Source organism: Bombina bombina, chromosome 3 (genome assembly GCF_027579735.1).
Source record: "Bombina bombina isolate aBomBom1 chromosome 3, aBomBom1.pri, whole genome shotgun sequence".
NCBI classification, from domain to species: Eukaryota; Metazoa; Chordata; class Amphibia; order Anura; family Bombinatoridae; genus Bombina; species Bombina bombina.
Window position 1 is genome coordinate 377,526,894 of NC_069501.1, and position 15,724 is coordinate 377,542,617.

General features: G+C 36.1%; 1 protein-coding gene across 4 annotated transcripts in view; it reads left to right on the forward strand.

Annotated features, from left to right (window-relative positions):
• The window catches only part of LOC128653313 (EF-hand calcium-binding domain-containing protein 4B), a 216,855-nt gene that overhangs the window by 96,081 nt on the left and 105,050 nt on the right, over positions 1-15,724 (forward strand). For all 4 annotated transcript variants that reach the window (XM_053706522.1, XM_053706525.1, XM_053706523.1 and 1 more), the window contains exons 4-5: positions 6,651-6,822; positions 12,562-12,708. In XM_053706522.1, coding sequence (XP_053562497.1) covers positions 6,651-6,822; positions 12,562-12,708 — 319 coding nt within the window. The remainder of the gene's footprint in view (positions 1-6,650; positions 6,823-12,561; positions 12,709-15,724) is intronic.

The following is a 15,724-nucleotide window of genomic DNA, read 5'->3' on the forward strand; positions in this document are numbered from 1 at the left end:
ACTACCTACCTAGCTAAAATAAATACAAACTTACCTGTGAAATAAAACCTAAGCTGCCTTACACTAAAACCTAACATTACAACAAAAATAATAATAATAATTATCCGAAAAAATAAAGATTATTCCTATTCTAATACCCTTTAAAAAAAAAAAAAACAGCTCTTTTGCTCCAAAAAAATACAAACACCCCCTAACACTATACAAACCCCCACCCCCAAACTACAAAGGGCCCTTAAAAGGGCCTTTTGTAGGGCATTGCCCTAAGTTAAACAGCTCTTTTGCTCCAAAAAATAAACACCCCCTAAAAATATACATTACACAAAATAACAAACAAATTATCAAAAATAAGAAAAAAATATTCCTATTCTAATACCCATAAAAAAACACCCCAAAATAAAAAATCTAATCTAGAATAAACTACCAATGGTCCTTAAAAGGGCCTTTTGTAGGGCATTGCCCTAAAGATATCAGCTCTTTTAGTGAAAAAAAGTACTAAGACCCACTAACATTACAAACCCCCACCCCCCAAAACCCACAAAATAAAAAAAACTATCTAAAAAACCTAAGCTACCCATTGCCCTGAAAAGGGCATTTGTATGGGCATTGCCTTTAAAAGGGCATTTAGCTATTTTACTGCCCAGACCCTAAACTAAAAAAACCCCACCCAAAAAGACCTTAAAAAAGCCTAACACTAACCCCCTGACGATACACTTACAGTTTTTGAAGTCCCGCTTGAAAGATCTTCATCCCGGAGTTGAAGTCCTGATCCAGGTGGCGAGAAGTTTTCATCCAGATGGCCTCATCTTCATCCCGGTGGCGAAGTCCTGATCCAAGCGGCAAGAAGTCTTCATCCAGGTGACCTCTTTAATCTTCATCCAGGCGGCATTTTCTATCTTGATCGCGGAGGCGCGGAGCAGGTCCATCCTGAAGACATCCGGCATGGAGCATCCTCTTCATGCGGTCGCCACCGTACACTGAATCTTCAATGCAAGGTAAGCGATCCAAGATGGCGTCCCTTGCATTCCTATTGTCTGAAAAATTTGAATCAGCCATCAGGAATTAGAGCTGCTAAAATCCTATTGGCTGAAGATTGAAGAGGCCATCTGGATGCAGACTTCTCGCCTGGATCCGGGATGAAGATTGTTCAAGCGGGACTTCAAAAACTGTAAATGGATCGTCAGGGGGTTAGTGGTAGGCTTTTTTTAAGGGGTTTTTCTGTACAAATGCCCTTTTCAGGGCAATGGGTAGCTTAGGTTTTTTAGAATTATTTTTTTTTTGGTTGGGTGGTGGGTTTTACTGTTGGGGGGGTCTTTGTGGGGTTTTTTACAGGTAAAAGAGCTGATATCTTTGGGACAATGTCCAACAAAAGGCCCTTTTAAGGGCCATTGGTAGTCTATTGTAGGCTAGGGTTTTTTTTTTATTTTGGGTGGGCTTTTTTATTTTGATAGGGCTATTAGATTAGCTGTAATTCTTTTTTATATTGGATAATTTAATTTGTTATTTTCAGTAATTTAGTGTTTGTTATTTTTTGTAACTTAGTATTTTTTTATTTTTTGTAATTAGATACTTTTTTAATGTGTAGTTTAGTTTAATTTAATTGGTTGTTAGTTTAATTTTAGTTTAATTATTATATTAGTTTAATTGTTCGTTTAAACTTAGTTTTTTTAATTTGACAGGTAAATTTTAATTTAATTTAAGATAGGGCAATTGTAATTTTAATCTAAAGTTAGGGGGCGTTAGGTTTAGGGGTTACTAGTTTAAATCAGTTTATTGCGATGTAGGGGGCTTTCGGTTCAGGGGTTAATAGTTTAGTATATTTTGTTGTGGGGGGCCTGCGGTTTATGGGTTAATAGGTTTATTATAGTGGCGGCGGTGTAGGGCTTAATAACTTTAGTATAGTGGGGGTGATGTGGGCGGACGGCAGATTAGTGGTTAATAATATTTAAATAGTGTTTGCGATATGGGAGGGCGGCGGTTTAAGGGTTAATAACTTTAGTATAGTGGTGAGGATGTCAGAGAGTGGTGGAATAGGGGTTAATAATTTTTTTAAAGTGTCGGCGATATCGGGAGCGGCAGATTAGGGGTTAAAAACTTTAAAATAGTGTTTGCGATGCGGGAGGGTCTCAGTTTAGGGGTTAATAGGTAGTTTATGGGTGTTAGTGTACTTTTTAACACTTTAGTTATTAGTTTTATGTTACAGCTTTGTAGCGTAAAACTCATAACTACTGACTTTAGATGGCGTTACGGATCTTGTCGTTATAGGCTGTAATGCTCGTTTTTTAGCCTCACAACAAAACTCGTAATACCGGCGCTATGGGAATCCCATGAAAAAACGTCATTTTTAGGAGTGCGGTATTGACGTTGCGGTACAGGCCAAAAGGGTTGCGGTACAGCTATACCGACAAGACTTGTAATGGCTGCATTAGGGAAAATGATGCGTTATGGGCCACAACGCTGCTATTTGACTCATAATGAAAAACTCGTAATCTAGGTGTTAGTAATCTTACGGCATGTTGTTGAAATATTATATATAAAATATTTTTAAAAAATCATTAAAATTCTTAAAAATTAGTTAACATACTGTAAAATATATAGATATATTCTATGTATTATTTAAAAAATATTGTGAAAAAAATGTAATAATTTAAATTATTATTTTTTTTAATATTTTATATCTAATATTTTAATAACATGCCCTAAGATTACAAAATTATTTGAGGTACCATCTCCTACAAAGCATGTGCACAAGTTGACAGGGTATATGTATACTAGTCTTTGATTGGCTGATGCCTGTCAAAAATATACAGGGGGCGGCAAATGTGGGGGGAAAATGAATTCTACTGCTTCTTTGAAATTCAGAGTAAGTGTTAATGTATTGTCTTTTTATAATGTGCTTGTTAATTATGTTAATCTACTGTATTTAGTGGTCCTATAAATATATATTTCAATATGAATATGATACTGTTCATGTAAAATATATATCTATACCTATATATCTATAGGAATGTATATATATATATTGGTCTAGTTTTACATGTATATATATATATTTATGTGTGTGTGTGTATTGAAGAATACATAGAACATATTCTGCTATGTGAAGAACATTGGAATGTGAAATATTAGTATTTGATGTAGTGTTTAGCGCTCTTAAATATACATGGTTGGGTTAGCGTGCGTGAGTATGGGTGTTATTTTTTTCATTTTTTTTAATCTAATAATCCACCTCTGGATAATTGCTTTTATGGGGACATGATTGACACCCAAAAATAAAACTGTTTTATAAATAATATTCTTAGGATTATTGTTTGACTGATGTTATAAACAGTAACTCATTAAAGGGACATTATACACTAGAATTTTCTTTGCATAAATGTTTTGTAGATGATCCATTTATATAGCCTATACAGGGATTTTAGTTTTTTTTAAAAAAGTGTTAGTTTTGCTTATTTTTAAATAACATTGTGGTGATTTTCAGACTCCTAAACAAGCCTCAAAGTTCTAGAAGAATACTGATGTATACCTACTCCAGCTTGCTCCTGTTTGTGTAAAGAGTCTTTTCATATGCATATGAAGGGGGAGGGGGGAGTGTCTGCTCTTTTTTGCTATAGAACCACTTTCAGTGGATGTTCCAGCTAACTTTTCAACAGAGCTAACCTGGGAGCTTCTAAGTAAATTGTTTAATGGTTTTATTCTGGATTTTTAGATCAGTATCTGTGCATATTATTCTTTATAGTAGCGTCTATTACATGCAGTTAAATGAAAATTGGTGCATACTGCCCCTTTAAGTAATTACAGCTGCACCACAGTAGATAAGGCTGAACAGGGGCATTCCTTGGGTATAACTGAAGGTGTCTCACAGTCGCCATTGTATTGTCTAAGTCTTGTAGCCCTGCAGACCTAGGAGCTTATCATAGCAATTGCATGCTGTCAAGTCTGTCTCAGAATACACAATACACTTAAAGGGACAGTCTACACCAGAATTTTTATTGTTTAAAAAAATAGATAATCCCTTTATTACCCATACCCTAGTTTTGCATAACCAACACACATATAAATACACGTTTTACCTCAGTGATTATCCTGTATCTAAGTCTCTGGAAACTGCCCCCTTATTTCAGTTCTTTTGACAGACATCCATTTTAGCCAATCAAAAATGGCTCACTGGAACTTCACGTGCGTGAGCACAGTGTTATCTATATGAAACACATGAACTAACACCCTCTAGTGGTGACAAACTGTCAAAATTCCCTGGATTTTTTTTTTTTAAGTTACATTCTCTATCTGAATCATGAAAGTTTATTTTGGACTAGACTGTCCCTTTAATACACTGATAGAAAATACACAATATGCTTCTTGCAATGACAGAAAAAAAACTTGGATGGAAATCTAGAAACAAATACAAATTAATGTTTACTGAAAACACTGCAATTTATTTGATATGCTTAAAAAAATATGGTATCAGCTTCGGGTGCTTCCATATTAAAGGGACATTAAGCCCAAAAAAAATGTTTCATGATTCAGGTAGAGAATACAATTTTAAACAACATTCCTATTTACTTCTATTATCTAATTTGCTTTATTCTTTAGATATCTTTTGTTAAATAAATAGCAATACACAAGGGTGAGCCAATCACATGAGGCATCTATGGGCAGCCACCAATCAGAAGCTACTGAGCCTATCTAGATATGCTTTTGAGGAAAGAATATCAAGAGAATTAAAGGACCAGTCAACACAGTAGATTTGCATAATCAACAAATGTAAGATAACAAGGCAATGCAATAGCACTTAGTCTGAACTTCAAATGAGTACTACGGTAGTAGATTTTTTTCCGACAATTTTAAAAGTTATGTCTTTTTCCACTCCCCCTGTACCATGTGACAGCCATCAGCCAATCACAAATGCATACACGTACCATGTGACAGCCATCAGCCATTCACAAATGCATACACACTTATTCTTGCACATGCTCAGTAGGAGCTGGTGACTCAAAAAGTTTAAATATAAAATGACTGTGCACATTTTGTTAATGGAAGTAAATTGGAAAGTTGTTTAAAATGGCATGCTCTATCTGAATAATGAAAGTTTAATTTTGATTGAGTGTCCCTTTAAGCAAATTAGATAATAGGAGTAAATTAGAAAGTTGTTTAAAATGGTATTCTCCATCTGAATCATGAAAGAAAAAAATTGGGTTTAATGTCCCTTTAACATTGTTCTTTCCTATAAAAATCTGCATTCCAGGCAGCTTTATTGCTTTCTGTGGGTGGCAGCTCACATCTCTCTAGGGTCATCCACTTAATAAGGAATTCAATGAGGTCTACAGGAGGATTTTGCTCCATGCTGGAACATGTTGGAACATCAGGTCCACAGAAACAAAATACATATTCACTCACTTATATTTTCTTGTAATGATTACTGCAACCTACTTGCAAGTGGCCTTCCCAACTCTCAACTCAGCTAGACTGATCCACTTGAGTTACTGAACAATTTTAGCTGTTGCACTCTGCCAGTCTCTGCACTAGCTCCCAATATGCTTTAGAATCCAGTTTAAAACATGTGCCCAAAGAACAAATCTCATGAACAACTATAATTCTTTGTTTACCTCCAAATACTGACAAAACTGCTTTCTTCAATCCACCTATAAACCTATGTTGGTCTTCTACCATCATTACTACTTCTTTCTCCTGACGCCGAGAGTTCTCCCATGCTGATCCTACTCCCTGGAACTCTTTACCCTTCTCCATAAGACTTTCTCCATCGTTGCATAACTTCAAGCGTTCTTTGAAAACCCACCTACTTAGAGAGGCTTTACCACCTCTTCTGTCTCACTCGAACAACTACAATCCACATAACAAGCTACACCACACCTTCTGTCCCTCCAAATTTTAATCTGTAGATTCTAAACTTTCTGGACCAGGGTCCTCTGCCTCCATTTTTTCAGTCTGTTTTATGCATCTTCATTTCTTTTTTACCCATTGTCATTGCCTTACTTATGTACCTAGAATTATTGAAATTGTAAGGGTTTTAAAAATAGACAGTAATACAGGTAGCCCTCAGTTTACTCCGGGGTTAAGTTCCAGAAGGAATGGTTGTAAATCGAAACCATTGTAAATTGAAACCCAGTTTATAACGTAAATCAATGGGAAGTGAGGGAGATAGGTTCCAGGCCCCTCTCAAATTTGTCATAACACCTAATACTTATTTTTAAAGCTTTATAAACCTAATAAAATAATCACATAACACAGAATATATAATGAAACTAAGTTAAATGAACAAAAACACAGACTTCACTTGCATTTTTCTGCAAATACTTCTCTCTATGCATTCAAATCTGGATTGATTTATAGACAGAAAGATCTTGTTCCTTTGAAATCTGCTCGATAGCTCATGTCTGGTTAAACTGATTAATTTCAACTTGCTTGGCTTTGCTGCAACACAAGCTGACAGCTCCACCTACTGGCTATTTTAATAAATGCACTGCTTCTCAATGCTTTTCAATAGCAGTCACATGACTGGAAAAAAAAGGTTGTTATTCTGAAACGGTGTAAATTGAACCGTTGTAAAACGAGGACCACCTGTAATCTATCATGGTTTTATGTCTTTTTGATTTCCATGCATTTACATAATAGGAATGCATCCTCTCTTTCAGGAACTTTTATACACGCTGATAAAAGTCCATGGAGTCAAAAGCGAAAAAGAAAATCTACAAAAAGGATAACAGAGTTTAGCACACTACCTACTTTAGAAGAAGCTGATGATGAAGAAAGGAAACAATTTATGACTTTCATGGAACATCTCGGAGCAAATAACATTTTTGAGGCGTAAGGAAATCTAACAAAATGAAGCAATTTTATTAAAGAGCCTAAAGTTAAACAAATATGTCAGTATTACACACATAGACATACATGTGTATATTATTTTATTTTTCATTTATATGCTGAATTCCATTATTTTAATTACCGGGATACTCTTAACTCTGTTTAACAAAGTAACATACATATTATACAATTAACAAGAAAATAACTAAAATTATGGGATAGTAAAGTCAAAATTAACCTTTCATAATTCAGATAAAATAAAACTTTCCAATTTACTTCAGTTATCAAATTAGCTCTGTAATCTTGATATCCTTTGTTAAAGGGACATTAAACACTTTGAGATTGTATTATAAAATGATAAACTATATAAATAAAAAAAAGCTGCAATATACTTTCATTATTTATTTTGTCCCATTTTCCTGTAATTTTATTCTGAAATTGTGTGCTTTTTAGTTCCTTTTAGATATGGATGTGCTGAACACTGTTATATTCCTCACAACCATTGGTTGCACACTCTAGTGACCTATTTATAACTGTCCCTAATTGGCCACAGCACAGAAGGTAACCTAAGTTACAACATGGCAGCTCCCATTGTTTTATAGACACTAAGGGGCCCATTTATCAAGCTCCGAATAGAGCTTGAAGGGCCGTGTTTCTGGCGAGTCTGAAGACCGCTGCTCCATAGCCCTGTCTGCCTGCTCTGATAAGGCGGACAGGAATCGACACAATACAACCCGATCGATTACGATCGGGTTGATTGACACCTCCCTGCTGGTGGCCGATTGGCTGCGAGTCTGCAGGGGGCGGCGTTGCACCAGCAGCTCTTGTGAGCTGCTGGTGGAATGCTGAATACGGAGAGCGTATTGCTCTCCGCATTCAGCGATGTCTGTCGGACCTGATCCGCACTGTCGGATCAGGTCCGACAGACATTTGATAAATTGGCCTCAAAAACTTTACAATTGTTTTGTCATTATTTAAACAGCTAATGAAACTTTCAAAAGCATATCTATATGTTATTCTCAAACTAATCTTTTCATTGAATGCATCATTCTATCTAGCATTTATTTAGTGTTTAATGTCCCTTTAAGAGTAAAGCTAGGTAGGCTGATAGAAGATCAGGAGTGTGCATGTGTCTTTAGCCAGCAGTGTTTGTATCTATGTAAAACATTACTATAAACAATGTTGCAAACACTGCTGCCAGATGGCTAGAGACACGTGCACACTCCTGATCTCACTTAAGAATTACTCTTTTAAAAGGATAACAAGAGAACAAAGTAAAATTGATAACATAAGTAAATTTAAAAGTTCATTAAAATATCATCCTCTATCCAAGCCAGTTTTTAGGATAAAACACATTTTCAGGTCATTTGTAACTGCTCCAAAACATTGTGCTTTTTTTAACATGAACTAATACATTTAAAAAGTTTTAAAAGTTATTGCTTTAGCTATTTATAGTTTAGTTAACTGACAAATGCAGATCATAGTGTGTTTGTTGACCTTTCACAAAAATAATTCCGGTTCTGAAAATAAAGCAGTTGCCTGGGTGCATGAAACAGTTCAACATCTAATCTCTCAGTAAAAGTCAGCAATCCCAGGACTCTCAAATATAATAAAACTTAAGTTTTACTTACATACTAAAAATAGAGAAAATTGACGTGCTGACGGTCAACAGGCATCTTTTTCTAATGACACATAACAAAGATACCTGTTGAGCATCGAAAATTCAAGTTTCTCTATTTTTAGCATGTTATTAAAAGTTAGGTTTTAGAATCCTGCTATTGTTGACTTTTACACACACCTACATATATATATATATATATATATATATGCGTGTGTGTGTGTATATATATATATATATATATATATATATATATATATATATATATATATATATATATATACAGTATGTGTGTGTATATATACACAAAGTTAAAAAAAAATTTTAAATCATCTTGCTAGTGTAATTTAATTTCTTTTTCCATCAGGCCTGTGTGTTTCTGGCCCACATCATATAGTGTTACACTGATTAAAAAAAAAAAATTCCACCACTTATATCTGGTGTAACAACATTAGTGTAAATTTTATGTAAAATTTTTTTAACATCAGTCCTCTTCTAGTGTTATTAAATTTTAGTTGCCAGGCCAGCCAGGCTGCCATTAGTGCCAGCCTGTGTGTCAGGCTGCCAGCATATACTGTGCCTACTTCCATCCACGACTCCTATCTGTTGTAACATAACATTACATTTTGTAAAAAAAAACTTTTACATCACTCTTCGAGTGTTATTTAATATTAGTTCACAGGCCAGCCTGCCACCACTAGTGCCAGCCTGTGTGTCTGGCTGCCAGCAAATACTGTGCCTAGTTCTATCCTGAGTGCCATTACTCCTATCTGTTGTAACATTTTTGTAACTTTTTTAAAAACAAACTGTTACATCATTCTGCTATTGTTATTTAATTGCAGTTGCCTGCCTGCCAGTGTGTGTGCCAGGCCCACTTGCCAACTAGTTACACCAATCATATTTGTTGTAACAGTATTGTTAATATTTAAAATGAAAAATTGCTAGATTGTGAATCATCAGTTTGCTCGTGCCATTGAATTGCAGTTTCCTCCTGCCTGCCAGCGTGTGTGCCAGGCCCACTAGCCAACTAGTGCCACCAATCATATTTTTTGTAACAGTATTGAAATTTTTTAAATCATAACTTTTTTGACTGTGAATCTTCAGTCTCCTAGTGCCATTGAATTGCAGTTTCATCCTGCCTGCCAGCCTGTGTGCCAGGCCCACTTGCCAACTAGTTACACCAATCATATTTGTTGTAACAGTATTGTTAATATTTAAAATAAAAAATTGCTAGATTGTGAATCATCAGTTTGCTAGTGCCATTGAATAGCAGTTTCCTCCTGCATGCCAGTGTGTGTGCCAGGCCCACTAGCCAACTAGTGCCACCAATCATATTAGTTGTAACATTATTGAATTTTTTTTAAATCATAACTTTTTTGACTGTGAATCTTCAGTCTCCTAGTGCCATTGAATTGCAGTTTCCTCCTGCCTGCCAGCGTGTGTGCCAGGCCCACTTGCCAACTAGTTACACCAATCATATTTGTTGTAACAGTATTGTTAATATTTAAAATTAAAAATTGTTAGATTGTGAATCATCAGTTTGCTAGTGCCATTGAATTGCAGTTTCCTCCTGCCTGCCAGCATGTGTGCCAGGCCCACTATCCAACTAGTGCCATCAATCATATTTTTTGTAACAGTATTGAAATTTTTTTAAATCATAACTTTTTTGACTGTGAATCTTGAGTCTCCTAGTGCCATTGAATTGCAGTTTCCTCCTCCTCAAATCTATCTATCTTGTGGTTGTGCAAATGGACTGTTTGCAGTTGTTTGCGGTGCGTTAGACTTGGAGTTTGCTCTGTCACTGTGAAGCGGCCGTAACACTTACACTACCTGATAGATACGACATCATAACTGATGTTTTAAAGCACGTTATTGCAAACAATTTGGGAATGTTAGGTGATTTAGGCCCTTTATGGGTTAAAAGCAGACTCTGCATCAACTATGTAATTTTCCATGGGAGTTTTGCCATGGATCCCCCTCCAGCATGCCACAGTCCCTGTGTTAGTCCCCTTGAAACAACTTTTCCATCACTATTGTGGCCAGAAAGAGTCCTTGTAGGTTTTAAAGTTCGCCTGCCTATTGAAGTCAATGGCGGTTCGCTGGTTCGCGAACAATACCGGAAGTTCAAGTCCGCCGTTCGCGAACCAAAATTTTTAAGTTTGCGACATCACTAACTGTAAATAGTAGGGGGCCGAGAATGGAACTTTGGGGAGCACCACACGTGACTTGGAGAGGGAGGGAGTCACTGTTAGAGACAGAGACATATTATGATCGATCCGACACATATGATTTAAACCAGGTTAACGGGCGATCAGCAATACCAGAGTTTTTTAGTTTGAGAAGTAGTATGTCATGGTCCACTGTGTCAAAAGCCTTTGCAAAATCAAGGAAAATAGCTCCAGTTAGGTCTCCTTGTTTCATGCCAGTTTGGATGTCGCTGCAAACTTTTAGGAGGGCAGTTGTAGTGGAGTGATTCGGTCTAAAACCTGATTGATCAGGGGTCAGATAGTTAGAAAGTTGATAATACTCGCATAATTGCGTATGGACGCATTTTTCTAAGATTTTTTACAATACAGGGAGCAATGATATAGGACGATAGTTAGAAACCAAGGTTAACTCCCCACTTTTATGAATAGGCACTACTCTTGCAGTTTTCCAGAGTTTGGGTATGTATCCAGACACCAAGGATTCCTTAATTAGGGTTGTGACAGGCTTAGCAATTGCCGGCGCACTGAGCTTCAACAGCATTGCTGGGATTTGATCAGGTCCTGACTGGTTTTTCATTTTTAGATTATTGAGGTGTTTCTTAATGACATTGAAGGGTACAGGTCTAAAATTGAACTTTTCTATATTGGGTCTTTGCTGTTTTAGTGGGGCCTGATCCACATTTGTAGCTTTCGGATACGTGCAATTTATATATATATATATATATATATATATATATATATATATATATATATATATATATATATATATATATATATATATATATATATATATATATATATATATTATATATATATATATACACACACTCATATATATACATAAACACACACACACACTGACAGGGGAGAACTACCATTGTTGCAGCAGGTGCAGTGGCCCAAGTGCTGGGTGGTGGGTAGATGTTTGCAGAGTGAGTGCAATCCAAATGCAGGGGAGCCTTTAATTAGTACCGGTTGCAGCAGGTCTGTCTATATACCCTCAAAATATTATACAGAGCAGTATGTATACATACCTCCCAACATTTGTGGCTGGGTATCAGGGACATATGAGGTTTTTTGGTTTCCCATCCCCATTGTCTGGGTGGAGCTGGGTTGGGATTGGTCAGATCATAGGTAGTTAGTGGTCGGGATTGTCGGGGTATCTGGGTGATCAGTGGGTGAGTCTGGACAGTTTGTGGGTGTGTACAGTTTGTGGGTGTCTGTGCACTTCTTGGGTGGGGCAAAAGGAAATTCTGCAAAAGAGGAACATATAACTGTCTCAGAGGGACAGCAGGACAGATTTCAGAATCAGGAACTGTCCCTCTAAAATAGGGACAGTTGGAATATATTATCACTAGATCTGCTACTGTATATAGATAGATAGATAGATAGATAGATAGATAGATAGATAGATAGATAGATGTTTATTATATTAAATCCAGTGAGTGTCCATCATTATGCTGTTATAATGTGTGTGTGTGTATCTTGTAGGACCTCTGCTTAAATTTGGAGTACCACTATATTCCTAGAAATTATAACACATAATTATGAAATTTTAAGTCAAGGAGAATGCATTAGGTCTGTTTTGTCTAGAGATATAATTACATATATTAATAGTTTAAGGGTCATTATAGAGAGTTATATACTGGATTCACAACACACTAATAAGCTATTCAGCCAATCTCTATATGTTTTTTTCTGCAACATGTATAACTAATTATTTACAAAGGATTTATTTTACTGTGACTAGAGGTTTACAGAAATATCCTGTTGGGCCACCAACTGGACAGCCCCAGTGTAGAGGAATATACCTAGTTTGATATAGTCAATGTGCAGCAATCTTCAAAGCTAGGGTTAATAACCATTAGCAATTTACTTTGTACATTCTTCTGTCATTTCTTACCTTTACTTTTCCAGTGAGACTGATATTTGGAAACTCTGGACTAAACTTGGTCATGATGAGCCTTATTTACTTGAAAACCTTGAGGAATTTTTGGCTAAAGTAACAAGTCAAATTAAAGAAGCCAGACAAGAAAAAGAGACTTTGGAGATGGTATTAAAAAAGTAAGTTGGATTTAACAGTTTAATTAAATATTGTATCCTCAAGCACATATTTTCAGAGCAAAAGCAGACAATGCATTCCCTTTATGAGTTCTGGAACATTCTTATACATTTTATTCAAAGGACGAGGTGTAAGTAATATTCCTAAGGATATATTTATAAGAGTTAGTAGGAAACATGTGAGCATTTTACATCAGGGAAATAGTTACAGCGTTATAATAAAAAAGTGAGCTACTATGAAGTTTTAGGGAGCATTTGCTTGAGATAGTTTTATAGGGGTAATATTATTAACGGAAGAAAAAAACTTAGGTAGTATAAGAGGTTAAAAATATGGTTATGAAGAAATTATTGCTATTTAAGGTATACTAAGCATTTACTGTTTTTGTGGAAGAATTGTGCTTTGTCCCACACCAACAAGCAAAATCTGTAACCTAGGTTTTCAAAAAGCTCCACTTTGCCTAAAGTGTTTTCAGGTTACAGAATTTGCCTTTTCCTAGGGACAAGCAGTGCACAATATGTCACAAAACCAAGAAGTATATAAAGGTACATGAAACCCAAACCTTTTTTTTCATGATTCAGATAGAGTGAACAATTAAAACAAAATAATTACAAAAATGCTATTATCAAATGTATTTTGTTCTCATAGTATCCTTGGTGTAAAAGCAGGTAGGTAGTCAAGGGAATGCACATATCTTTAGCACTATACAGCAGCAGTTCTGTGAGAATATTAACAGTTTTACATTGTGCAAACACTAGTGCCATCTAGGGGTCAATAGCATTGTTGCAAAATTCCTGCCATATCATTCTCCATATGCTACCTACCTGTATATGTTACCTACCTAGGTATTCTCTTCAACAAAGAATTTAAAACGAACAAAGTAAATTTGTTAGTAAATTTGTTAGTAAATTTGTTAGTAAATTTGTTAGTAAAAGTAAACTAAAAACTTTTTAAAATTGTAACTTAATAAAAAACAAAAAACAACTGATCGGATCAGCCAATCGGATTGAACTTGATTCTGATTGGCTGATTCCATCAGCCAATCAGAATATTCCTACCTTAATTCCGATTGGCTGATAGAATCCTATCAGCCAATCGGAATTCGAGGGACGCCATCTTGGATGACGTCATTTAAAGGAACCGTCATTCGTCGGTCAGTCGTCGGCCAGGATGGATGTTCGGTGTCGGAGGTCTTCAGGATGCTGCCACTCCGCTCCGGATGGATGACGATAGAAGATCCCGCTTGGATGAAGACTTCAATCGGATGGAAGACCTCTTCTGCCCCGCTTGGATGAAGACTTCTACCGGATGGAGGACCTCTTCTTGCTCCGCTTGGATGAAGAATTTGGCTCGGCTGGGTGAAGACGACTCAAAGTAGGGAGATCTTCAGGGGCTTAGTGTTAGGTTTATTTAAGGGGGGTTTGGGTTAGATTAGGGGTATGTGGGTGGTGGGTTGTAATGTTGGGGGGGGGTATTGTATGTTTTTTTTTACAGGCAAAAGAGCTGAACTTCTTGGGGCATGCCCCGCAAAGGGCCCTGTTCAGGGCTGGTAAGGTAAAAGAGCTTTGAACTTTAGTAATTTAGAATAGGGTAGGGCATTTTTTTATTTTGGGGGGCTTTGTTATTTTATTAGGGGGGCTTAGAGTAGGTGTAATTAGTTTAAAATTGTTGTAATATATTTCTAATGTTTGTAAATATTTTTTTATTTTTTGTAACTTAGTTCTTTTTTATTTTTTGTACTTTAGTTAGTTTATTTCATTGTATTTATTTGTAGGAATTGTATTTAATTTATTTATTGATAGTGTAGTGTTAGGTTTAATTGTAGATAATTATAGGTATTTTATTTAATTTATTTATTGATAGTGTAGTGTTAGGTTTAATTGTAACTTAGGTTAGGATTTATTTTACAGGTAAATTTGTAATTATTTTAACTATTTTAGCTATTAAATAGTTCTTAACTATTTAATAGCTATTGTACCTGGTTAAAATAAATACAAAGTTACCTGTAAAATAAATATTAATCCTAAAATAGCTATAATATCATTATAATTTATATTGTAGCTATATTAGGATTTATTTTACAGGTAAGTATTTAGCTTTAAATAGGAATAATTTATTTAAGAAGAGTTAATTAATTTCGTTAGATTAAAATTATATTTAATTTAGGGGGGTGTTAGTGTTAGGGTTAGACTTAGCTTTAGGGGTTAATACATTTATTAGAATAGCGTGAGCTCCAGTCGGCAGATTAGGGGTTAATAATTGAAGTTAGGTGTCGGCGATGTTAGGGAGGGCAGATTAGGGGTTAATACTATTTATTATAGGGTTAGTGAGGCGGATTAGGAGTTAATAACTTTATAATAATAGCGGTGCGGTCCACTCGGCAGATTAGGGGTTAATAAGTGTAGGCAGGTGGAGGCGACGTTGTGGGGGTCAGATTAGGGGTTAATAAATATAATATAGGGGTCGGCGGTGTTAGGGGCAGCAGATTAGGGGTACATAGGGATAATGTAAGTAGCGGCGGTTTACGGAGCGGTAGATTAGGGGTTAAAAATAATATACAGGGGTCAGCGATAGCGGGGGCGGCAGAATAGGGGTTAATAAGTGTAAGGTTAGGGGTGTTTAGACTCGGGGTACATGTTAGAGTGTTAGGTGCAGACGTAGGAAGTGTTTCCCCATAGGAAACAATGGGGCTGCGCTAGGAGCTGAACGCGGCTTTTTTGCAGGTGTTAGGTTTTTTTTCAGCTCAAACAGCCCCATTGTTTCCTATGGGGGAATCGTGCACGAGCACGTTTTTGAGGCTGGCCGCGTCTGTAAGCAACTCTGGTATCGAGAGTTGAAGTTGCGTTAAATATGCTTTACGCTCCTTTTTTGGAGCCTAACGCAGCCATTCTGTGGACTCTCAATACCAGAGTTATTTTAAAGGTGCGGCCAGAAAAAAGCCAGCGTTAGCTACGCGGGTCGTTACCGACAAAACTCTAAATCTAGCCGTTAATAAATTGTTATTATTATTATTCCCACTTA